Here is a 23135-nt window from a genome sequence, read left to right as displayed (position 1 = left end):
ACTCCAAACTTCATAAGAATTATCTTTACTTCATAGAAATAAAAACAACAAATATCTGTACAAAAAACTCTGACTTAAAAGACAGTTCACTTAGAATGAAACTACAGTGTTCTAATTTTCCATTAGCAACATTGTGACAAGAATAAAGTGACTTTTAAGCTCTTTTTAAGTAACGTCGAACAACGCAATGCCTTTATAAGTAACAGCTTAGGAGATTCCTTGGCACAATTGTTTAACAATAGTTATCACCTAAGAGATGATGAAACGTTTTTTTTCTATAGACATCGCCTAAATGTTTAGGCATTCTATTTAGGCGATACCTAGGTTTATTGAAAACGGGCATTAGAATTGTTAAATGACTGTAGAAAATTCACTCGTAGGTATTTCTGTGTTTTTTTCACATTCAACACTCAATGTGAAAGAAACAAGAGTATGGCTATAATAAGTAGAATTTGTAAATATTGACAGAATTCAAACTCGCCATTCTGCTACGATCAGTAGTGCTAGCATGCGCGCCACGAGAGAATCATCTCTACGCGTTACTCGTGTTTTCTTATAAAGATAGACGCAATAATGACAATATACACTTTTAAATCACCATAAATACATTTTTCCCACTTAAAACATATTACCTAATTTTTTGAAGATAAATAAATCAATCAAATTTTTTTTTGTTATTTAATTGGAAGTTATTTTTTATCAACAAGGATCGTGTAATATTGGGATATGTCTGCGGTAAATTATTTATAACTAAATTTATATTTTTTTTTTGGTTCAGCGACGCACGCTTCTAGTGTCCGGGTAAGTTCGACGCGGTTGGTTGAAAGCTGAAAACAAAAATTACATTTTTAATTAAGAAAAAAATCCTTAACGATGTGCCTTGTGAATAAATGTGGCATTATCTTAGAATAGAAGTAGGTTTTTTCACTTTCAATGATATTTAAAAGGTGCTATTAGTTGAAGCGGTTATAGCCACTGGGCTAGCACAGCATTAACTATATTATACTATATTAACACTAATTAAATAATTGCAACATTTTATTTATTTATTATGTAATTAACAGTATTTCTTATGCTGGTTTGTGTACGCTTCAAAAACTCAAAAAATTCGGTGCAAAAGCTCGAATTTTTAGCATGATATATAATACGCATCAGGGATTGTTTTTATCTATTTTTCTCAATCATTCAATCACAATGTGCTACAGCGAAGCGTGGCAGGGACAGCTAGTCTTTATATATATATTTCTTGTGTGCGTGTGTGTGTATGTCACTGAACTCCTCCTAGACGGCTAAACCGATTTTGCTGCTTTTATCACTTTTATTACTTAAATATGAATAACCTGTGCTTCACTTTATTTGTTTACTTCTTTATTTTTTTTTATCTATTTAATTTGCCGTATCGTCCCTCGGGTCTCAGCTGAAAATCAGCGGCATGCATGTACCTAAAATACATGGCAAATGTTGAGCTGTATACCCTTTGTCTGCTGTTACACAGACATTGTTACTATATTGTTACTTTATTATTATAAGATGAACTGCTTATAACCCTTAACATGAATAAATGTATTTTCTTGCTCTCTAAGTAGTCACTATTATTTTTACTCCCATCACTTTGAACTAATTAGTCGGTTAGGTTCTTATTTTTTTCCAATTTATATATTACTAGCTTTTGCCCGCGGCTTCGCTCACGTTAAGTTTTATTTTTGATTTGGTAAATTTACTACAAAGGGTTAAAAAAAGGTCTTGCTGCTTATAGAAAAATATGAACGGAAATTACTTAGAAAATCAGAAACTTTCATATAAATTTTGATCCTCTATGAAATACGTATTTCTTTATTATAAATCGAAAACCTAAAATCAAAGTTTAATTGATGTAGCTTAAAAAATAAATTGATAAATGAAGAATTATTTACAAACTTTCATCCCATATTTAACCCTGATGGAATTTAAAAAAATCCTTTCCTAGCGGACGCCTACGTTGTAATAACTATCTGTGTGCAAAATTTCAGCCCAATCCGTCAAGTGCTTCGAGCTGTAATTTCTGTATATATCTCTTTTTGTAATTTCTGTACCAACAATTACAGCTGCGACTTCAGAAGCCACGGGTGCATTAAAGCGTCTTTCATGCTCATTCGAAGGTTTTTTATCTGCTCTAATAATGACCCTGAAATCATCTGTTGTCGCACCTTCTAATGCAGATTTAAAATCTCTAATCAAACAATTATTTTCATGAAGCATAATCCGTAATTTAGTAATAATTTCCCGGTTAGTTGTCGTACTGAACATGCATCGTCGGTCAATCTCTTTTTCTACGTTGTCCATGAAATAAATTTGCAAAAAATGGGGATTTTCTTCAGGTACTGGGAGAAGTGAACCAATTTGATGGTATACTTGTCCTTGCACTTTAAATGTGGGCATAAAATGATTATATTTTACAATATTTGTTGCTCCAAACGATGTCATTTGAAAACAGGAGTTGTATTTTCTAATATGCTGAAGAAAATGTTTAGACTCCTTAGTAGTTCCAGATACGTAGGTAAGAAGAGGTTCTGGTGGTTCAACCAGTGGTGGTAAATGAACTTTGCCGTTGGAGCAACACAAACCGGAAGTTTATTTTTGAAACTTCTTAGCGCGACAATGCGGACATACTACATTCATTGAACCAATGACCACATCGGGATGGATCTTGTAATCATATTTCTTATCGTAATTAAAGGCTGCTTTATTAAGATCGGTTTTAGTTCTTAACTGATTTTGTCTTAATCTTTGATCATCCAAACGTTGAGTTCGTTCGTCAGGTTTTTCGGCAGCTCTTGATGAAGACGCTCTTGATCGTAGGTCTGTAACTCGAACAACACGTTCACTATCTGTTTCATTAGCTCTCAAAGACGAAGCTCGAAGTCTGTTTGATTCTAATCGTGTTGTTTGTTGTTGCGGTGTTTCTGTAGTTCTTCTGGTTGCTTCGTATTTCTCGTTGATCTTCCGATATTTCATTTTTTCCGTGGCATTGTAAATAATATTATTTGTGTAGCACCTGTTTTATCTATTTACATAAATAATTAATTAGTTAATTCTTTTCTATTTACAATTTAAATTAACTATTTATAAATTGTAAATAGAAAAAAAAAATTAAATAATATTATTATTAAAGTCTTGAGTATACTTACTAATTAAGAGTATTATTGACTTTCATTAAATTACACTTACAATTAAAATTACAAATCAATTTTTTTTAGTACATGATCATGTTATTTTAAAATAATAATTATAAGTTATTTTTTATTTTATTGCTTTATTTTTATTTTCAATAACAAATGATATATTTGAAGTTAGCTGATTTGCTTTTTAAATAAATTATAGTTTTTTGTTTACAAATGAAGGTTAGTTATTTCTTTAATTTTCTTATTTAATATAAGTTTTAAAATAACTCATTGAATTTAATGAGAAAACATTTTATTGCATTCATTGCCGCATATAAAATTTTGAATCAGTTGATCGCTATAGAACTTAATGCATTGAAGCGCTATATGATGGTGATATTTAATAACATGGACATCATATTTACATTCTCCGTAGAAAAATACATGGTCATACCAATTTTTATGACAATCGGTTGAACGGGGCGGAAGTCGATACTTGACAGCGCCGCCTGGTGGGGAGTTACATCAATGGACATAGCATGTTCGTTTTCTCCGAGGAAAAATACATGGTCATACCAATTTTTATGACAATCGGTTGAACGGGGCGGAAGTCGATACTTGACAGCGCCGCCTGGTGGGGAGTTACATCAATGGACATAGCATGTTCGTTTTCTCCGTGGAAAAATACATGGTCATACCAATTTTTATGACAATCGGTTGAACGGGGCGGAAGTCGATACTTGACAGCGCCGCCTGGTGGGGAGTTACATCAATGGACATAGCATGTTCGTTTTCTCCGTGGAAAAATACATGGTCATACCAATTTTTATGACAATCGGTTGAACGGGGCGGAAGTCGATACTTGACAGCGCCGCCTGGTGGGGAGTTACATCAATGGGCATAGCATATAAACCTTCTCCGTGAAAAAATACATAAGCATACCAATTTTCATAATGATCGGTCAAATAGTTTCTGAGTTTATCGATGACATATATACAAACATCCTCTTTTATATATATAGATATAGAAATTTACGTATTGTCCGAGTTATTTGAGCTATAACGTATTTTCCTTATAGATACACTAGCTACCCGCTAACTTTGAACAGCTATCAGTATATAACTTACTAGCTGTTGCCCGCGATTTCGTCTGCGTTTGATTTTGTTTTTTGATGTGGCATTCAATTTAGTTTTAGTTCTAAAAAAATTTAAAGAATTCAGTAAAGCCTTAAATGAGAGGTTTGCTGCTGTCCGCTGAGGAGTTCTGTCTTCTATCTCCAACCACAGTTTGAGCAAAATTAAACACATATTATAACCTCTATAGTACAAAAATAATTATTAAATTAAAATCGTTATAATTGGTCGGAGTTATGGTGTAAAATCGTCAAATACTCATCCCCGCTCCCAAAGGAACCGAGCTTAATGTCGGGATAAAAAGTATCCTATATTCTAACACTTCCAATAATATGTGTACAAAGTTTCGTGAGGATCGGTTATGAAGTTTTCGCGTGAAAGCGTAACAAACAAACTTACATTGACATTTATAATATTAGTAGGGATAGGGATAGGGAAGTAGGGATAAGGTGGGAAAAAAATGTAACTATCAACTTACGAGAAGGCACGGGCCCGGGTGACCGTCTGCACCACGTACTAGGCGACATCTGTAGGCAAAGAAACACGTATATATTTTACGTTATAAAAAGCTTGGTTATGCTTTAACTTCACAGTTAAGTAATCTCCTACTCTCTACTATAGTCGGAAAAATGTAATAGGCCCGTTTTGACATTTGTGCAAGACCATAGAATGTAACTTGGAACGAAACTGAAAGAAACAAAAAAATAAAAATCAATTACATACAGTGTTTTAAAAAATACGTAAATTTTTTTGGGACGTAAAATAATATGAAAGAATATATCGCGAGTATTCTTTTTGCGCTTACTTCATAGTAGCATGCAATTATAATAATTTGTGCGAAACGTTCCGAAAACAGTTACGTTCTCAGTCTTTTTTTTTTTTATACTAGAGCTGTAACCATTTTTTTACTGAATATCGAAATTAAATATTGTGTAGTTATCTTTACTGCAAAGAATAAGCTTGGTTCTCAAAATGGGTTCTAAATAATGAGTCTGAGATGATGTATCTGACCAAGCGGCACATGACTGAAGCGTCCCCGCGCGCACTGCGCAGTTTTTCGTTCCTCATCTTGTAAAGTTGACTGTGCGCTCGTTTAAGTTTGATATAAATTGTTTACTATTACGTTAACTTTGGCTCTTCTATTTTGGACATTAAATTAAACATAGTGATTTGACTCGATTTTTGTGTTTGTTGTTATATAGTACTAACTCTGTTTCAACATGTTGAAAAGTGGACGTATAATCAACAGCCAGTCACGCGTATTGGTTGTGAAGTTAAAGGAATACTTTGAACGAACGAACATTTTACAATACATAATAATATCAATCAAGTACTGATACAAACTTGAATTGATTTATCGTGAGTATCGAGTACAGAGTCTTATGGTTCCATAACTAGTTACGTCGCGATGACAAATGTCAAAACGGGCCTATTACATTTTTACGACTATAATACTAATGTTTCTGTATCTTTCGAAGACGATATGCAGTATTTACTAATTTATAACCTAATAACCTATAGTTTCTAATAAAGAAACGGTTATAAATTCATGACAGGCCGATTTTTTATATACACTTTTTGTTCATGAAGACCTATGTTTTGTCTTACAAATACTATGATCACATGTAGTGAAATAAACAAAATAACAAGAAAGTTTTCGGCCTATTATTGTTTAAATTAAAACTAACAACTTTTTTCTACGATTTTTTTTTAAACTTGATAATTTGTGAAATAAACGAATAACATGATTTATTAAAACTGTTTTTTTTTTCTACTTTGTCAATTTACTGAATTTAACAAACATTGTTAGTTTTAACGACAGGAATTATAAGGCCGAGAGCTTTCAGCCTCCAGCTCCCCGATGTCATCTGTCCACCTCGTTGGGGGCCGACCTACGCTGCGTTTACCGGTGCGGGGTCGCCATTCCAGCACCTTAAGACCCCAACGTCCATCGGTTCTCCGAGCTATGTGCCCCGCCCATTGCCACTTCAGCTTCGCGACTCGCTGAGCTATGTCGGTAAGCTCTAGTTCTTCTACGGATCTCCTCATTTCTGATTTGATCACGTAGAGGTTTAGGTTAATCTTATATAAATAAAAATATTGGGATTGTGTATAGTAGCGAACCTGTCTGAACAGATACGGCGGGCGGTAGAGCGGCGTTTGCTGTGGTCGCCGGTCCCTGCGGTCTTCGTTGTCGAACGCGTCGCGACGGCTCGGTCCAAACGGGCGGAAACCGCGCCCGCGGTCGCCGCGCGGCTCGAAGCGACGGTTATCTTGTTGATCTGATGCAAATGAACAAATCCCTATCAATATCAATGTTGAATGCTTTCAACAGCAAATATTGTGAGACGGACATTTTTCATGTCAAATTGCAAAGTAAAGTTTTTGTTTTAATTAATTTTTTTTTTTGTATAATTATCGCTTGATAGGTTTATCCTAGTAATTGTGGTTAATGTTATCGTATATGTATAACTATGTTGTGGAAACTTTATTGCTTCATGTGATATAAAAATACGGCATTACTTTTATGTGTAATAGTACTGTTTGCTTCCCTTGAAAAGCTAATAAATAAATAAACGGAAGTGCGTGCGCATAGACACACAAACACACACGCACGCATGGGCATACACTCACAACATTCACATACAGATGGACTCACAGGCACATATACACACACACACACATAAACACATTCGCGCGTTTCTGTCAGCGTGCTATTCTCACTTAACCGTTAGAGAACTCAACACACTTTTTTAGAGTCTCCTTTGTTAAAGTGCACTAAATGTTATCTCAATTATTGAATCAATGTTTGGGAAGGCACTGGCCCCTAAGATACGGGATTTCCTAGTTTAGGTTTAGGTCAGGATTCCAAAGATTTACTGTACTGAGTTTTTCAACTAAATATTTTCTATTTTTCTAACCAATCCAACCACTTGGAGGGATGGATTGATAAAGATAGGACTTCACTTTTACCTTTTGGGGGCCGATTTCGATGACGGTGATTATAATTTGGAATATAAAAACTAGTTAGGCGTCTCTTTCAGCAGGGCTAGCACGGGCAGGAGACCAAAATTATTTCCCCTGACAAGGGATTTTTCCCAGGGAGAAAATTGTCAGGAGAAAACAGGTTTGATCCTGGTATTTCAGGCAATAAAATATCACTGGCTTTAATCTGCATGCCTCCTGAGAGTTCTCCATAATGTACTTAAACGCGTGTGTTGACGGCATAAACGCTTCTCAGTCTGAGAGGAGACCATTGCTCTTTAGTCGACCGTTAATGGGTTGGTAAAGAAGATGTTTAATAAATATTGTACTTACAATAATTACTCTTGGGGTGTATGCTTCGTATCGAATGAACAATCGCACGCGCAGCGGGGTTCATTTGAACTTCATCGTGTGACGGCCTGGAAAAATACAAAATAATAGAATCCACCATCTTGGACGTCACACAGGTAACGGTTTGTCCTATGGCAAGGCACGGTAGTGTGCAGGTTATATACTATACTCTATGCTTATAATATAATTGCGATTGTTTCGAATGATAGATGTTTGTTACTCAATCACGCGGAACGGTTGAACGGATCTGGATGAAATTTAGCATATAGATTACTATTATTACAAAGAGTAATCATTTTATTTTGTTTGTTGCCCCCAATAATCTCCGAAAGTAGTGGACCGATTTTAACTATCACGAAGTAGCATAGGCTATAATGTATTTTTGAAAAAAATTAAAGTAGCAAAATTATGCCTCTTAAATTCATTACTTTGCGTACTTTCTTAGTATACTGCATACTTTTAATGTTTCATCAATAGTTTCAAAGGGACTATTGATGATACATTAAAAGTAGGTATGCAGTATATGATAAAAGTATTCATTATTAAATCCACAAAAGTCCGCGAGGGAGTATATCTTACAATCATATTTAGACGCAATAGCAGCTTTTGAGCTTTTTAGCCGATGGAAAGTGTTTTACAATAGTATCGCAGTATTAAGTATTATTTAAATAAATACTCTTATCATCAACGGTATATATATATATATATATATATATATATTTCTTGTGTGCGTGTGTATGTCACTGAACTCCTCCTAACGGCCGGACCGATTTCAATGAATGTTTCGGTATGCGTTTGGGTGGCACCCTGGATGGTTTAGATTCACAAATCAGCCCGACAGATGGCGCTGGGGTCGGCTAGTATATATATATCTATACATATATATATCAGTAAAATACTTGTAATGCAGAAGTTATCGCCAGTTTAAAAAGTTTAAGGTACTAAACAAAACTTAATTGAGGGACCAGATTATAAAAATAAGAACCTAAAGTACACGTTAGTAAACCTCAACCTCAACAGTACGTTCATAAATATGTAGGTATAAGTATTTACATATTTTATTTATTATTTAAGTAAATATACAACAAATGAATCGGGTGACGTAACAGAGTTTTTTTTTCTATTTTGATTGTTATTGCAACTTTTTGTTGGTTGTGATTTAGGATATTAGCATCTGAATTTGCTTATTTTTCTTGACCATCAATCATGCAAGGTTTTGTTGTTTCTTTAGAAAGCTTCAATATTAAAATCTGCAATTTTTTATTTAGCAAAGAAACAAGTACGCATAAGAAAAATTTTTAAACACGACAGCCAAACAACTTTTTTTTTTCTATCTGTAGAACTACACCTTAATTGAAGGCAACACATCTCCCAAATAAACATCTTTGGGATGTTTTAAAAACAAAAACAAACGCGGACGAAGTCGCGGGCAACAACGAGTAGATTAAATAATAGCACCCAGTCGTTTTTGCGGCGGTTATTCTTAGTTTTGGGGGGTTAAAAGAAGACGTTCTAGCCACTAGAACAAAGAGGCGACCTCTATTAAATTACTCACGCCATAAATCTCCCGTTAAAGTTGACAGGATAGCTCCCCAAGATACCACTCCCACTATTCCTCCTTCTCCAGTCATTTCTCCCTGTATCGTTCGTATTCAACTGCGCCATCTGATCTTTAATCTGCTGAATCTTCATAGCTATCTCGCTCTGTCGCTCTTCTCTTTTTGTCTCGTCGTACTTTTCATCGGAGGGAGTCTGGGGGGTGCGGGTGAACTCTCGCCTGGGGCGGGGGAAGTTCCGCCGTGGTTCTTGCTGCTTGTCTATAATCGGGTACACCTGCTGGACTATTGGGTACGCTTGCGGTATCACCTGGAATCCAAGATTACATCATAGCCTTCTCACCTATTCGAGGAATTTGGGGGTAGCTTTAACCCTTCATGCTCCTTCAATGCGGTTTGGTTGGTTTTAATGATTACTATTATTTTCTTTGTCTGTCTTTCCTATACATAGTTATAAAGAGGAAAGATTTGCAGAAACTGAAATGATTTAAGAAAATCTTTCGCCTATAACTGGGATAGCATTTTATGTCTGTAATACTGAAACTTCAGCCTTAAATAATGGAATTCCTAAATTAATTTAGGCTTTTCTCATATAACATTTTTCGTCTTATCTTAATCATGATAAATAATAAATAAATAAACTACGACTCGACCAGAAAAAATTAAGAAATTATAAATTCCCGAATTGCTCCTGCCGGCATTCGAACCCGGGATCTCGTGAGGGAGGGAGGTCGTGAAAAAAGATCTTTCTATGGCAGACCTTCTCAAAATCCCTGTCGCTAATGAGGGGTATACCTGAGGATACACGATGTTGTAGGGCTGGTACACGTTGGGGTAGACGACCGGGTGGTACAAATCGTGCAGCATCACTTTAGGCGCAGCCGGCGAGCTTATGGTAGTCGGTTGGATGTTCTGCCACTGGAGTGGAATCGGTTCTTGATACTGAGAAAAAAAACCAGTACTTAGTTATAATAGTCCCAATCAAACTTTATGACTTCCCATATTCCGAGCTTATTTATATATATATATAGCTTATATTCCGAGTTTCGATACGCAGAATTCAATATTCGGTATCAGATAATCAGCGGGATTGTACGGTTGACTACCTGTACGAAGCTACACTCGCAGCTTCCTTCCGCGACGAAATAAAGTTTGAGTAGGACTATACGCACCTTAGAAGATATAGTTCTTTGGAATTTATCACAAATTAATTTGTATATACATTCAATTCACACATAGCTGAGTTAAACTATTAACGTGCCACTGCTGGGCTGGTTTTAGAACACAGACCCACAACGCTGCTCCAATGCGGGTTGTCGGGCTGTGATAATCGGGACCGAGTGCTTAACGTGTCCGCACGGGGTTTAACATCGCCTATTCCCTAATTCCGCGCTGATACTGAAAATTCTTCAACAGGAAAAACACAATACCTAATAGCTTTTTTGGGCGGATCCGCGATCAAAAAATTTCCTTATGATCCGTACTTATACATGCTTATGGCTAGACCAACGAGGCAGTCGCAATAGATGATATTAAATAGTAAGAATAAATACTTAGTTTAAGTTTATTATACAATAAACAAATTATATTTAAAAAGATTTAATCATATTGTGGTAATAATTTGTTTCTCTTGTAAAAATCATCTGATTTTCTTTTCGTGCCACAAGTATAATTCAAGGCACGTATATATATATATATATATATATATGCTAGCGACCCATCCCGGTTTCGTAATGTAGACAATAAGGTGTGGCAGCTATCTCGTAAGGTTTAATCATCGTTTTCAATGTAAGCCGACAAATATATGTTTGTTACGACATCACGATATAAATCTTCGAATTTCTTTGCTTTTCTCTACTATAATATTATGTTTTTTACATATAAACTTTCCTCATGAATCACTCTATCGAATTCTGAAAACTGCATTATCCGTTGCGTTATTTAAAAGATCTAAGTGTACATACAGTGATCACTACTTTGTTTTGTACTATGTGAAGATAAAGATACATCTTTATCTTCACATAGTACAAAACAAAGTAATACATAATAAGGCCACCTTTGCATACCTAGAATTTTATGTACTTATGCATTATGTGTATTCCTTTGTTATGCGTGTAATAACGTGTTTCTTCTTCTTCTCACCTGGTAATGCTGCATTGGCTGTTGGATCAGCACATTGGGCACGGCGTACTGCTGCATGCCCGGCGGCGCCTCCACTTGTGCGTACGGCACGTTATACCTTAAAAAATAAAAAAATATAATATACAACGTGTTACCGAATTACGAAATACTGTTGAATGAAATAAATAATAGTTTAAAAAAACCATAAAACACGTTTTTTAGAGAAAATCGAACTAAAAAATAGAAAATAAATTTTAATAAATTTAAATTAAGAATAGTGTTAAAAATTTCAATAAATATAAATTAATAATAGTGTGACTAAAAAAAAAATATTTCATTGAAAAAAACCGTGGGGTGCATGGTGTCAATAGTTCTTAATATTTTATTGACAGATATGAGTAGAGTGATTATTATTTTGATAATATCTTAAAAAGCTTTTTTTTTTTAATAAAATATTTTTTTTTATTCAGTGTGCCCGTCTCTCGAAATGCAAGTTCTAATTATTATTTAAAACAGGCCATTAAAAAGTAACGGCTAACGCCCTCTACCATCTTGCAGCTGTTTTCTGTGGAATTTGTTAGGTACGCGAACGCCATAGTTTTTTTTACATTTGGGTCTAGATGGCGCTGTAGTAATTAGTAAACAAGCTTATTTTTTATAGTGAAAATTGGAATAATCTTCTCAAATTAGTGTATTGTCATCGGTCCTCGATATGTCTACAAAGTTTGAAAGAAATCTGGCCGTTCAAAGTGGGACAAAATCGAGCTCAAAGGGGTCGGTTACATACATACAGGTGAAGTTAATATAAAGCGTGTAAAAACAATATGCAACGTGTAACCGAATTACGAAATACTGTTGAAGGGGGCATAAGTATATGTCATTAAGATTCACCCTGTGAAAATATTAAATGAAAAGAAGCATATTTATTAAGCCATACAAACGAATTATAAATATTCTAAGTGTTTACTTATGACAACCCTATTGAAGAAAAAACACCGACACGCGCGTACCTAAGCTACGCAATGCGTTCCTAATAAAGTGACAGTAGGAGGAGTTGAGAATTTAATTTATTTTAAATAAATAAATACAAACCTCACTTCGAATATAAATAAAAATACGTTTTTCGTGATACCTAAATCTTAAATGATAAAAAAGATTCAATATTTCTGCACTTTCTTACTATTATACTGATTGTTTTTTTTTAATTTAAATCTTCATACTCAATCCTAAAATGTTCTATGGATGCACGTTTTGCTCCGCAGCATCCTCAGGAAATCAATAATTGGCGTGCTTGAGTAACAAGCGTCCGTCCAAAATTGCGCATTCATAATAGTAGTAACATTAAATAGATAAGTGACTCTTTTTTCTTTTCCGGCGTAGGCAACCGCTTAGATAGAGTTACACGCTATATAAAGTAAAAGATGGTTTGGCAGGTATAAAAATGGAGGCATAAACAGCTATTAAATGTGGACCTACCCTCGAGGCTGCTGTATGTTCGCTGTGTCGCACGCTCCACAAGCGGACCCAAAATCCGCCGCGTACGGATAACTTGGATCTGCAAAACGACAAAACAAATTAGTCTTATGGTATATTAGCCTTTAGTGTAGTAGAGTTTTTTGTGACCGAGCTCGTCCGGGGAGTATAAACGGTATGCTTATATCTGCCGCTAAGCAGCATTGCTGTGTTTCGGTCTGAAGGGCGTGATTTCAGGCGCATGTTGCTTAACACCCACGTCTTACTCGTAGACACAGGAATGCAATTTTTAGGACCTGTTCTTTGCATGCCCTGCGAAGTTTTGCTCTATTTATAGAGTTTTTTTTTTAAATATAATTTTCCCTGTAAAATTGTCAAACGTTTGTTAATAAGATATATATGATATATATATGATATAGGGAAGACACTGTCTCCTGTAACAAAGTTTAAACTACCGCAGGAGACAGGGCTTCACACTCAGGAAATGTATACGTTTATTTTGATAAAATAAACATATTATTATTATTATCATTATAGTTTTCCATTAACCATCATCTGTTTGGTACTATAAAAATCGTGGCATAACGTCGGCATAGTTTTGCTACAAGGAGATACTTTCGCATATTTTATAAAATAAGGCACCAGGCTGTGGAGTTTAAATCACTAAAACAGACCTATTTCGCATAAACATCAGTCATTTGATATGATTATGATTAAAATAATAACTAATGACACATTAGAGTCTAAGTTAAGCTGTATGAAATCTTCTTACCGATTCTGAAGGTGTTCTCGTTTTGGGGTGATGACGTGAGCTGCTTCGGCTCTTCAGTCTGTATTAACGGCTGGTATAGCGGTGCCGGTTGGATAGACTGTTCCTGAAAAGTAACATTACATAGAATACTAGATAGGTATGGGGTAATGCAATCTCTTACGTTGAGGTCGCCAGAAAATATCCCCAGTGTAGCGAGGAATTTCAGACTAACACCCGAACTTTGCGAGGCCGTTGCATCTGTAATCCTAAATGTAGCAAGGGGGATAGGGGCGCCTGCGTTGAATATTATACGTTTCTAACCTTACAAATTTTTTTTTTGCTATTCTGCAACCTACCGAGTCGCATCGCCTGTACGTGCTATAAACTTATTTTGTGTGTATGTACGTATTAGAGAGGCTATGTTCCAATATGAAAATTTTGAATGTTTCAAATAATTATACGTATATATACCTAGTTAGGTAGTTTGACATACTATTTATGATACGAATATGAATATTAAATTCAAGTTCGGATATGCATCTTTTATAGCAACCGCGCTCCACTGTGGACTGCATTATCACTTACCATCAGGTGACAGTCTATAAATTAATCGACCGAGAAAGTTACGAGCTAATGCACACTACGGTATGAAAAAGAGATAGTATTTTGACGCCTTTGAGCAGGTGGTAACATCCGACATTGTCTAGACAGTGAGTAGAAGCCTATGTAGATCCCTAACTGAGACCTTCCTGAGAATTCCTTTACCCCGCCCGCATTCAACGCGCGATGGCTCTGACTAGAGGGCATTGTCGGATTTTTGTATGACTATCCTTACTCTGTGCTACGTGATTGTGTAAGTGTGTCAGGGTGTTATAAGTTTAACGTGCATGCGTTCGTGCGTGCGTGCGTGCGAGCGTGCGTGCGCGCACTTCACAAGATATTGGGAATGATAACGGAAAATGATAAAAGTAGACTAACATCTAATATTTTTATTGAACTCTTGTGTCTTAGAGTACGACATACATAGTACTTTACATTAATTTAGATCATTATATACACATAAAACTGAATAGAATATTTCATAATCGTCGAGTCATTTTTATCCGTTTTTCAATCATTCTATTATTTATTCCATCTATAAAAATCCATGTATAAAAATTAAAATTTCAAAAATCATCAAAAATCGACATAAATTTTTTTCCTTATTGAATTTGTGCGTATAAATACAGTAATCAACTTACGATTCTGCACGGGTTGACGTAGGGATACACGTTGGGAGGCGGCATCGACGTCGGATACACCACGTTTGCCAGTGTAATCGGCCCTGCGACAACATTGGTCAGTTCAATCATCATTATCAATATAAATAGCGTCTTACATTGCTGGATAAATCTACAGGCATAATATACGACGTGTAAATGAGAACCGAAATATTACTTCACAGGCTTTAGAGGTACATTATTTACTGTCTCTAAACTCTAAACTTATCTGTGAAACCGAAAGGCTAATAGTTTTCGCGTAATCCACTGCCATAGTTTTTTTGAAAGAAGTCAGATACAGCACTAACATCACATGCAAAATTAAAATGTAGACTCCTGTCACTTTATGGGATACGCGTTGCGTAGCGTAGGTACTTTGCGCGTGTTGGTATTTTATCTTCAATAGGTTTGTTATCAGTAAACACTTAGAAAGTTTTGAAGTAGTTTGTATGGAAAAGTAATAATGCTTAAAGTTTGTATTGAAGTAAAAGTAAAAGTGAAATGTACTTATGCACGCTTCGACAGTATTTCGTAATTCGGTTACACGTTGTATAGTAGGCTTAACGTACCTATAACACTGCTCTAATTTGGACTGTATCCAGAATATTTTCCCCCTTTATTTTCCATTTTGTTATTTTTTATGTTTTGTTGTTATAGCCGCAATAGAAACACATTTTGTAACAATTTTAACCTTTGTACCTTTCTACAGTCCACGAGATCTTGCTTGCTGGTAGACGAACGGACAGACGTAACAACAAAACTATGGCTTAGGAATAGAGTCCCAGGCAAAATGTGAGGTCATTTAAATGTTTTAAACGCAAACTTAAAATCACATTATGTTATTACCGTTCACGGTTACACTGTGGCAACAACATCGCTTTTCACAAACTACCAATATTGAAGATTCGGAGGGTTTTAATAATTTATAGTATGTATGTATACCTATGTATCTGGAATATGGTTGCTAATCGAATGATAATTTAAGGATCTAAAATAAGAATAATAATAATTCATCATCATTATCACTGCAAACGATTGACGTCCACTGCTGGATATAGGTCTTTTGTAAGGAGTTCCAAAAGTCACGATCATGGGCCGCTTGACCAGAGGCTTCCAGAACTCGTTTGATATTACACCCTGTTTATAATAATTACCATTAATTATATAGTATAGTATTCAGTATCACTACAGTACACTACATTATATCATGTCTTGTATAATCTTTAATGTCATCTTTCATTCATTTGTCTTATCATCATCATATCAAACGGTAGACGTCCACTGCTGGATATAGGAGCTCCCCGCGATGCCCTTGATGTCTGTCCACCTTGTTGGCGGACGACCAAAGCTGCGCTTACAAGTGCGGGGCCGCCATTCCAGCACCTTGGGACCCCAACGTCCATCCGTTCTAGCTATGTGCCCCGCCTATTGCCACTTCAGTTTTGCGATTCGTTGACCTATGTCGGTAACTCTAGTTCTTATACGGATTTCCTCATTTCTGATTTGATCACGCAGAAATACTCCGAGCATAGCTCTCTACATCGCCGAGTGACTCTGAGCCGTCTTTTTGAGCCCCATAGTCAGCGACCATGTTTGTTTTATTTATTTTATAGTTTGTCTTATATATTTTCTTGTCCATAAATTATGTAGTTCTATCTATTTAGTGTAAGTGGAACTGCGGTACTAACAAAACTGCCGTTCTGTAAAATAGGTAAATATATAATTATATTTATATTGAATATGATTAAACTCACGCATATTGGGATCGGGCACGGGTATAGGTGTAACCTTCGCCTGCATCATGTTTTGCATCTCCATCAAATCCCCTTGAGTGTAGTTCATCACCGATTGTGGGGATATTATCTGAAATAAAATCATCATTAAAGGCTGTTTTAGAACATTAACCCAACACGCTGTACCAATGCGGGTGCGTGCGTGTTAACGGAACGGAAACCCAATACCTAACAATTTTTGGCCCGACCCGGGTGTCAAATATAGGAAGGACCTCGTGATACGTTGAGCAAGCTAACCACAAGAATAACAAAATGCAAGACAATATCACTTATAACTGTAACAATATAATTAAGAAGCAAAAATAAACTCGTTGTGCAGTTTACTAGGCTAAACAAAATTGCAAATTCATTTAAGGGCAAATTAGAGACATCTCAAAGATTTCATTTGGGCAAATTACCAAATGAAATCTTTGAGATGTCTCTCAATAAGTTCAAAGTTTATATAAAACGTAAGCTTACAGAAAAATCCTATTATAATATTAAGGATTCCTTAAACGATATAAAAGCTTGGGTGTGAATTGCTCTAGCTTCATAGCTTAATATAAATTTACTGAGATGGTGATAACAAAAAAAAAATAACCCGGCTAAGTTTGTTGTGGGCTCTTCTTAGACCAGGGCGCGATTGGAACCCTCGTAGCTTAAGGTTTAAGTTGGCGAACGAAGTTATCACCATCCCCTTACAATTATGTAAACATATATGTATGAACGCTTCATAAGTATAAAGTATAAAGAAATTTTGAATTCGAATTTTGAAATTTGATATAAGAGTGTTGGAGCATTCTGTGACAGAGCTCGTCCGGGGAAGTGCTACCGCCATGGTTATTTCGCATGAGCATTTCTACACGGTCTGAAGGGCGTGGTTGCCGGTGTAGTAACAGGTTTACATGGTATTTATTACACCTCAGAATGATGGTTTTGGACACAAGTTGTACTCGGTTTATAGGCGATAGTTTTCCACTTCTCATGGTGGGAGAAGACCCGTGCTCTGTAGTGTACCGGTACAGGGTGATAATGATAAGATAAGTGGGTCTGCTTGGTCCGTCAATTATTACTATAAGAAAATCGCATGGCTTGTCAGGTTAGTAACTAGCCACGGCTGAAGTCTCCAGATGAAAATATAAGTTGGTATGGTATTTATAATATTAGTAGGAATGACGTGTGAAATAGAGAACCAATTAATAAAGCAAACTTACATCTTCATTCCTGTATCCCTGCACATAGGTTTGTTGGAACGCTTCATCCGGCATTCTGACAAATCTCGGATTTTGATATTCGAATCTATTATCGACACGATTATCAAAAGCCCCCTGACTGGGTGATTCGTAAACAGTCTGCTCGTATACCGGCCTGTGACTGGTTGATTCTAATGGCCTTGGGTTGCAGGGCGATTGATTGGCTGAGTTTGAAACATCGTAACCTATTTGTGTTTCTATTGGTATTGGTGGCTCCCTTTGAGTCGTTTCGAATTGATTGATTTTTTGTTCGGGTTGGTTTCGGATTAGTGGCGTTTCCGATTTTGATTCCTTTGATATGACATCTGGCCTGGCTTCTACTGGAGTCATTGGGTTAGATGTTGACTTTGGTTGTTGTGGTGAGCTCTGTAACGAAAAACTAGGTTATCACCGCTTTAAAAGCCATGTCAATTCTTAACTAGGGTTAAAACCACCAAACGACAGTACCAGGAACGCATTCTTAAAGCCGCTGGACATAGTTTCTAACAATTAGACTTAGACTACTTTTCAGTATGTGTTTCAAATTAATAATAGTGCTTAAATATAACTATAAAAAATAGTACCCGAAAACATACTTTAAAAACACATTTAAAAAAATGCCGCGTAAATGGCCGCGTAATGTGCCGCGTCAAATCGCGTCGCGTCATCTGTGGTTAAATAAAGCGATGAAATGATGAGCTTTTTTGGGATCTTCTAAAAAATGGAAATGGATCGAAAATTATATCGGAGTTGTCCACGAAATAAGAAAAATATCGTTAAACCTTGGAAAACAAAATATCGAAGGAACGTCTGCAACTACTCCGAGATACTTTTGTGAGGATAATTTAGTTTTTTATACTATTACAATTTTGAAATCCTTTTCTACAGTTTTATTTAGTTAAAGGGAAAGTAATCGTTGAAAGAACTTTGTCAGTAATGTTTGCTTTGATTTTGTTAACACAGAGATGACGTCACTCGCGTGTTTCGTTGGTGTGTGTGAACCACAGTTTGAAAAAACAATTATTTTAAAGTTTATTTGTTGATTTAAAATAATAAATAAATATTATTTCAGAAAAATATTAATTGGGCCATCGCTTTATGTTACCAACAGTCTCTAGGATATTTGAAATTACTGTCCGGGTGCCTATTCTGAGATTCCGATGCTTGGTTGCCATCTACAGTAAAAAGTGATAAATGTACTGCGTTTGCGTCTTTTCAACCAAGAGGCGTAAGTGCTTTAACCAATAATTTACCTTTTCACTTGTATCTCTCGGACAGCATTCGTGTCTTCGACACTCGCAGCAGCATTTGTTGCGGCATTCTTCTGTGGGTTGACAGTCACATTCTGCAAAAAAAAATGGGACCTGAAACTTAGTGAAACGTTTAAGCGCTTCCTAAACTTAAGCGGTGGCGGTCTAGGTATGCTTGCGGGTAGGCCAGTTTCTGATTTAGTTCTCTAACTATCATCGTGATACACCTCCTGAGATATGCGGAGCTAGTGGGCGGAGTTCGGTAATACAATGATCAAAGTACTGAAATAGTTGCGCACGATAATGTAATCGTGAGATCATTATTATTTTAAAAATAACTAAAAACATTTGTAATTAAAAATACGCAGTGACAATCATAGCTGTGTTTACAAATAAGGTCATAAAAGGAGTAACTGTGGAAGTAGCAAACATTTTATGGTCCTAGACATTACTATAAAACAATAAATCAGACACACATAAACAGATATCCACGTATATATGCGTTTCAATTCATTTCAATCAGTCAGGTTTGTGATTTATAAATTGGTACATTATCTAAAACTTCTAAAAGAGTCCTTCATATTTGAATTCAAAATTACGTCTCTTAGCTACGCTGCTGATAACAACATCAAAACCAAACGTGTATGAATTATTACAGCTAAGTCGGTTGGTTATATGTCGGGGACCTCAATTGCAAGATTTGTACCTGCACGTTTAACCAACATGTTTAGTATTAAAACCTGTAAACAAGCAGTACAGAGTTGTGGACAATCGATGCTTAGACAGTGTTTGAATCGTCTGTGAAGACGTACAGATCAATGATGATGATAATTGTCTCACTGCTGGGCATAGTAGTTTTTTATAGAAGAGACGAATGGGCGTGGTTTAGCAGAAAGGACTCGACTCCAAGTTACCTTTGAGTAATTTGCAATTTTATCTAATAAAACAAAAATATGTGGTTTGGTTCTTAAATCATTCAAATTGTTTACTTTGTATTGTATTTCAAATTGTATCATATCAAATTGTATACCTTTTGTTAAATTTTTATTTATAATTTTACGATATGTTTATGTGGTATTTCATTCATTCATTCATTCATTCATTCATCATTTTTGATGAATCTTTTATGCTCGATTATTGGACAATTTAAGTACAAACTACTCAGTTATATAAATTTTGTGTGACGAATACTTTATGCATAACTATTTCCAAATAAATGTACGACTCACTCACCGTTGTCTATAAATGAATGTTGTTTCTCCAACTTCCCCCTCCTAGTTTCGTTGTTTGGATCGATCTGGAATATACAAGTTATGTGAAATATAACACAACAATGGATAAAATATATATGTTTAGATATGTTAGTTCTTCGATCAATAATAATGTTCTAGATATGCCGTCCCATAAAAAACTTTAATAGCATAAGTGTCAGGTCATTGTTTTCTACAGATTAAAAATGTACCGGACCAGAAATAATAGCTGAAAAATTAAGCATTCAAAAAAGTATCAATTAATTACAAAATTAAACTGTCAGACGCGTCAACGCGTTATTTTATTTATTTTAGCAATTTTATCTAAATTTGCGTGTGCCAAGAATAATTTACGTGCGACAAGTAAACTTGTCGCACTAAAATAACAAGTTTTATTTATGAAAAATCTCACGCGTAATTTTAAAATGGGCAAACGGTTCTTTTTCAACCGCAACAGCGAGCGTCAAGATACTACTTTTCCCGCATGAGTAATACAAAAAATATTCCGTTACTCTTTCTTCTTCTAAACATGAACGTAAAAAAAGTCTGCCAATAATGTGACGGTACTTTTTTCACCGCCATTTTAGACGTCTGACAGCACATATATTAGTTCATAATTATTGATCTAAAATGCGTGTAAATAACTTTTTTTTTATTGAATTCACTACAAGCTAACTTCAAAGTAATCTCCAATGGTGTTACGTGTTAAAGCAGCTAGTCATGGTAGCGGACTAGCCTGTTAGAACCGAGTTATATTAAATCCATACTGCTAATCGGTTTATAAGTGGTATTGTACCGGAACGCTAAATTGCTTAGCGATACGCGTTAGTCAATAAGTTGGTTACTGGCCACGGCTGAAGGCCTACCTGCACGGCTAGCATGGGCAGGAGGCAATTATCTCCCCGGGGAAAGGATAAAAATTTATCTTCTACAACTTCATCAACTCTCAAAGCACTGGCGCACAAGTGGAAACAACATCCAAATAACATATGTGTAATAATAAACGGGGTAAAGTGCTTTAGCAGACGGACACTTTATTTATATCCCTTTAGGATTTAATCGGGGGATATATTTTCAGTCTCTTGCCTGAGCTAGCCCTGCTGACCAGAGAGAATTCAGTAACTCCAAGGATGACCACACCTGGTAGATCGATAAACCGGTCGGTTGCGAGTCATTTGAAAGATAGAAATAATATTTACACATTTGGAACATTTCGGAAATGTCTCTCAAAAATTTTAAGTAATACAAACAAACAAACAGACATACACACTTTCGCATTTATAATATTAGTATAGATTAACCAAGTCGGCTTGGTAAAGTTATTGTAATAAGTACCTTATCATCTTTCGCTACATTGGCAGCGGTGTTGAACAAAGTTGGCGGGTTGTTCGGATCAAAATGGTAGACACTACCATCGGGGTTGGTGATTGGGCGACAAGTCTGCAACATTACATTGGAGCCTAACTTACCTACGCCATTTTTAACTTTTTCCAAAATAGCGGTTACGAATAACCTCTATTTATTATCTTCTAGATATTAGATATAGTTTGAGTGATGGTATAGCTCAAGTGGGCACATAGCCCGGAGAACAGATGGACGTTTGGGTCCCCAAGTTAATGTTACGGCGAGCCACGCGTTGCTAAACGAGGCGTTGGTAGATTCCCAATTAGGTGGATATATAGAAAGAAATCGCATGGAACCGCTATTTAATATTATTACTGTTTAACATTTAGTTAAATACCTAAAGATTACTTAGACTACCTTTGGCAATTTACTTTGAAAAGTAGACTGAAACTGATTACGCTTGGTACATAATAATTTACTTGTGGTACTGGGATCGTGGCTTAGGCTAGAAGTTGAAATATTTGGAAAATCCAAAAGTGCACGCCTCATAATCTCATACATTACAATAAAATTGAGATTCTTTGTATATTTGTAAAAGTATTTATTAAATAATAATTAAACTACATCTAACTATACCGTGAAAAGGCTTCTATTCCTCAAAATACTGGAGCCTATAAAAAAAAAACCAACTCGATAAGTGAAGTATTTCGCTCGTTATTGTGACCACAAGTTACGGGATCCGCACATACAGACACACGGACGTCCAAGACAGAACTGACAAAATAATTTTTTAATAAGTTTAAATAATAAAAAAAGATTTAAAATATCATGAGTGTTAAAAATTGAGTTTTTTCTCAACATTTGTCTATTTACTTATAAAAGCAATAAAGAATAAAAAAAAGTGACATTTTAAGTTGGAGATTCACTCGGTGTGCGTAAACTGACAGTTATACCCACCTCAACGCTTCGCTTATGAGGCGTGCAAAAAACAATCTAATCCAAAATCTTCAGATGGCATCCTGAATTTAGTAATGCTATCCTTATTTATCTACGGGCAAGCGTCAGAAATGGATCTTCGTTAGCCTAAAACAGTCCACTGTTGGACATTAGTCCACAACAGGAGGGTTATCCCATAATCACCACGGTGGCCAGACTGGTTGGTAATCGCAGATGGTTGTAATGGCAAAGAAGACACTGCTTTGTGTTCAAAGTTATATCTCAGTTACGTCGCTCTAATAATGAGATTCTCCGGGCATATACGAGCACTTGGATGTCACCTTCTTCCGGCATTGGTTCAAAGAACATCGCAGTGCGAATCGGAAATAAACTTTATTAGAATTATATTATATTTTTTTTTTAGTTTTTGAAATTTGTAATTGTAGTTTAATATTTATTTAAATTTTAATATTGTTTTCATTTTTTCGTATTATTTGCAATTTTAATTTGATTTAAGTTAGTATTGATTTATGATATATTTGCTTATCTTCACAGTATTTTTGTTTTAATTTTTGTAATTTT

The 23135-nt window shown here is 35.6% G+C and overlaps 1 protein-coding gene across 2 annotated transcripts in view; it reads right to left on the bottom strand.

The window, feature by feature from the left end:
* Nucleotides 1–601: 601 nt before the first annotated feature.
* The window catches only part of LOC120625083 (R3H domain-containing protein 2-like), a 68519-nt gene continuing 45985 nt past the window's right edge, over nucleotides 602–23135 (bottom strand). Inside the window, exons 17-31 of one of the 2 annotated variants that reach the window (XM_039892004.1) lie at nucleotides 21609–21713; nucleotides 20257–20320; nucleotides 19027–19118; nucleotides 17756–18160; nucleotides 16524–16632; nucleotides 14752–14834; nucleotides 13532–13634; nucleotides 12763–12841; nucleotides 11308–11404; nucleotides 9961–10107; nucleotides 9165–9475; nucleotides 7592–7677; nucleotides 6398–6555; nucleotides 4752–4800; nucleotides 602–827 (exon numbers count right to left, since the gene is read on the bottom strand). In XM_039892004.1, the coding sequence (XP_039747938.1) occupies nucleotides 775–827; nucleotides 4752–4800; nucleotides 6398–6555; nucleotides 7592–7677; nucleotides 9165–9475; nucleotides 9961–10107; nucleotides 11308–11404; nucleotides 12763–12841; nucleotides 13532–13634; nucleotides 14752–14834; nucleotides 16524–16632; nucleotides 17756–18160; nucleotides 19027–19118; nucleotides 20257–20320; nucleotides 21609–21713 (1941 nt within the window). In that variant the 3' untranslated portion in view covers nucleotides 602–774. The remainder of the gene's footprint in view (nucleotides 828–4751; nucleotides 4801–6397; nucleotides 6556–7591; nucleotides 7678–9164; nucleotides 9476–9960; nucleotides 10108–11307; nucleotides 11405–12762; nucleotides 12842–13531; nucleotides 13635–14751; nucleotides 14835–16523; nucleotides 16633–17755; nucleotides 18161–19026; nucleotides 19119–20256; nucleotides 20321–21608; nucleotides 21714–23135) is intronic. The other variant, XM_039892005.1, reaches the window with a different exon arrangement.

The sequence above is a fragment of the Pararge aegeria genome, chromosome 7, assembly GCF_905163445.1.
Source record: "Pararge aegeria chromosome 7, ilParAegt1.1, whole genome shotgun sequence".
Lineage (NCBI taxonomy): Eukaryota > Metazoa > Arthropoda > Insecta > Lepidoptera > Nymphalidae > Pararge > Pararge aegeria.
This window is presented reverse-complemented; position numbering and strand designations above follow the sequence as displayed.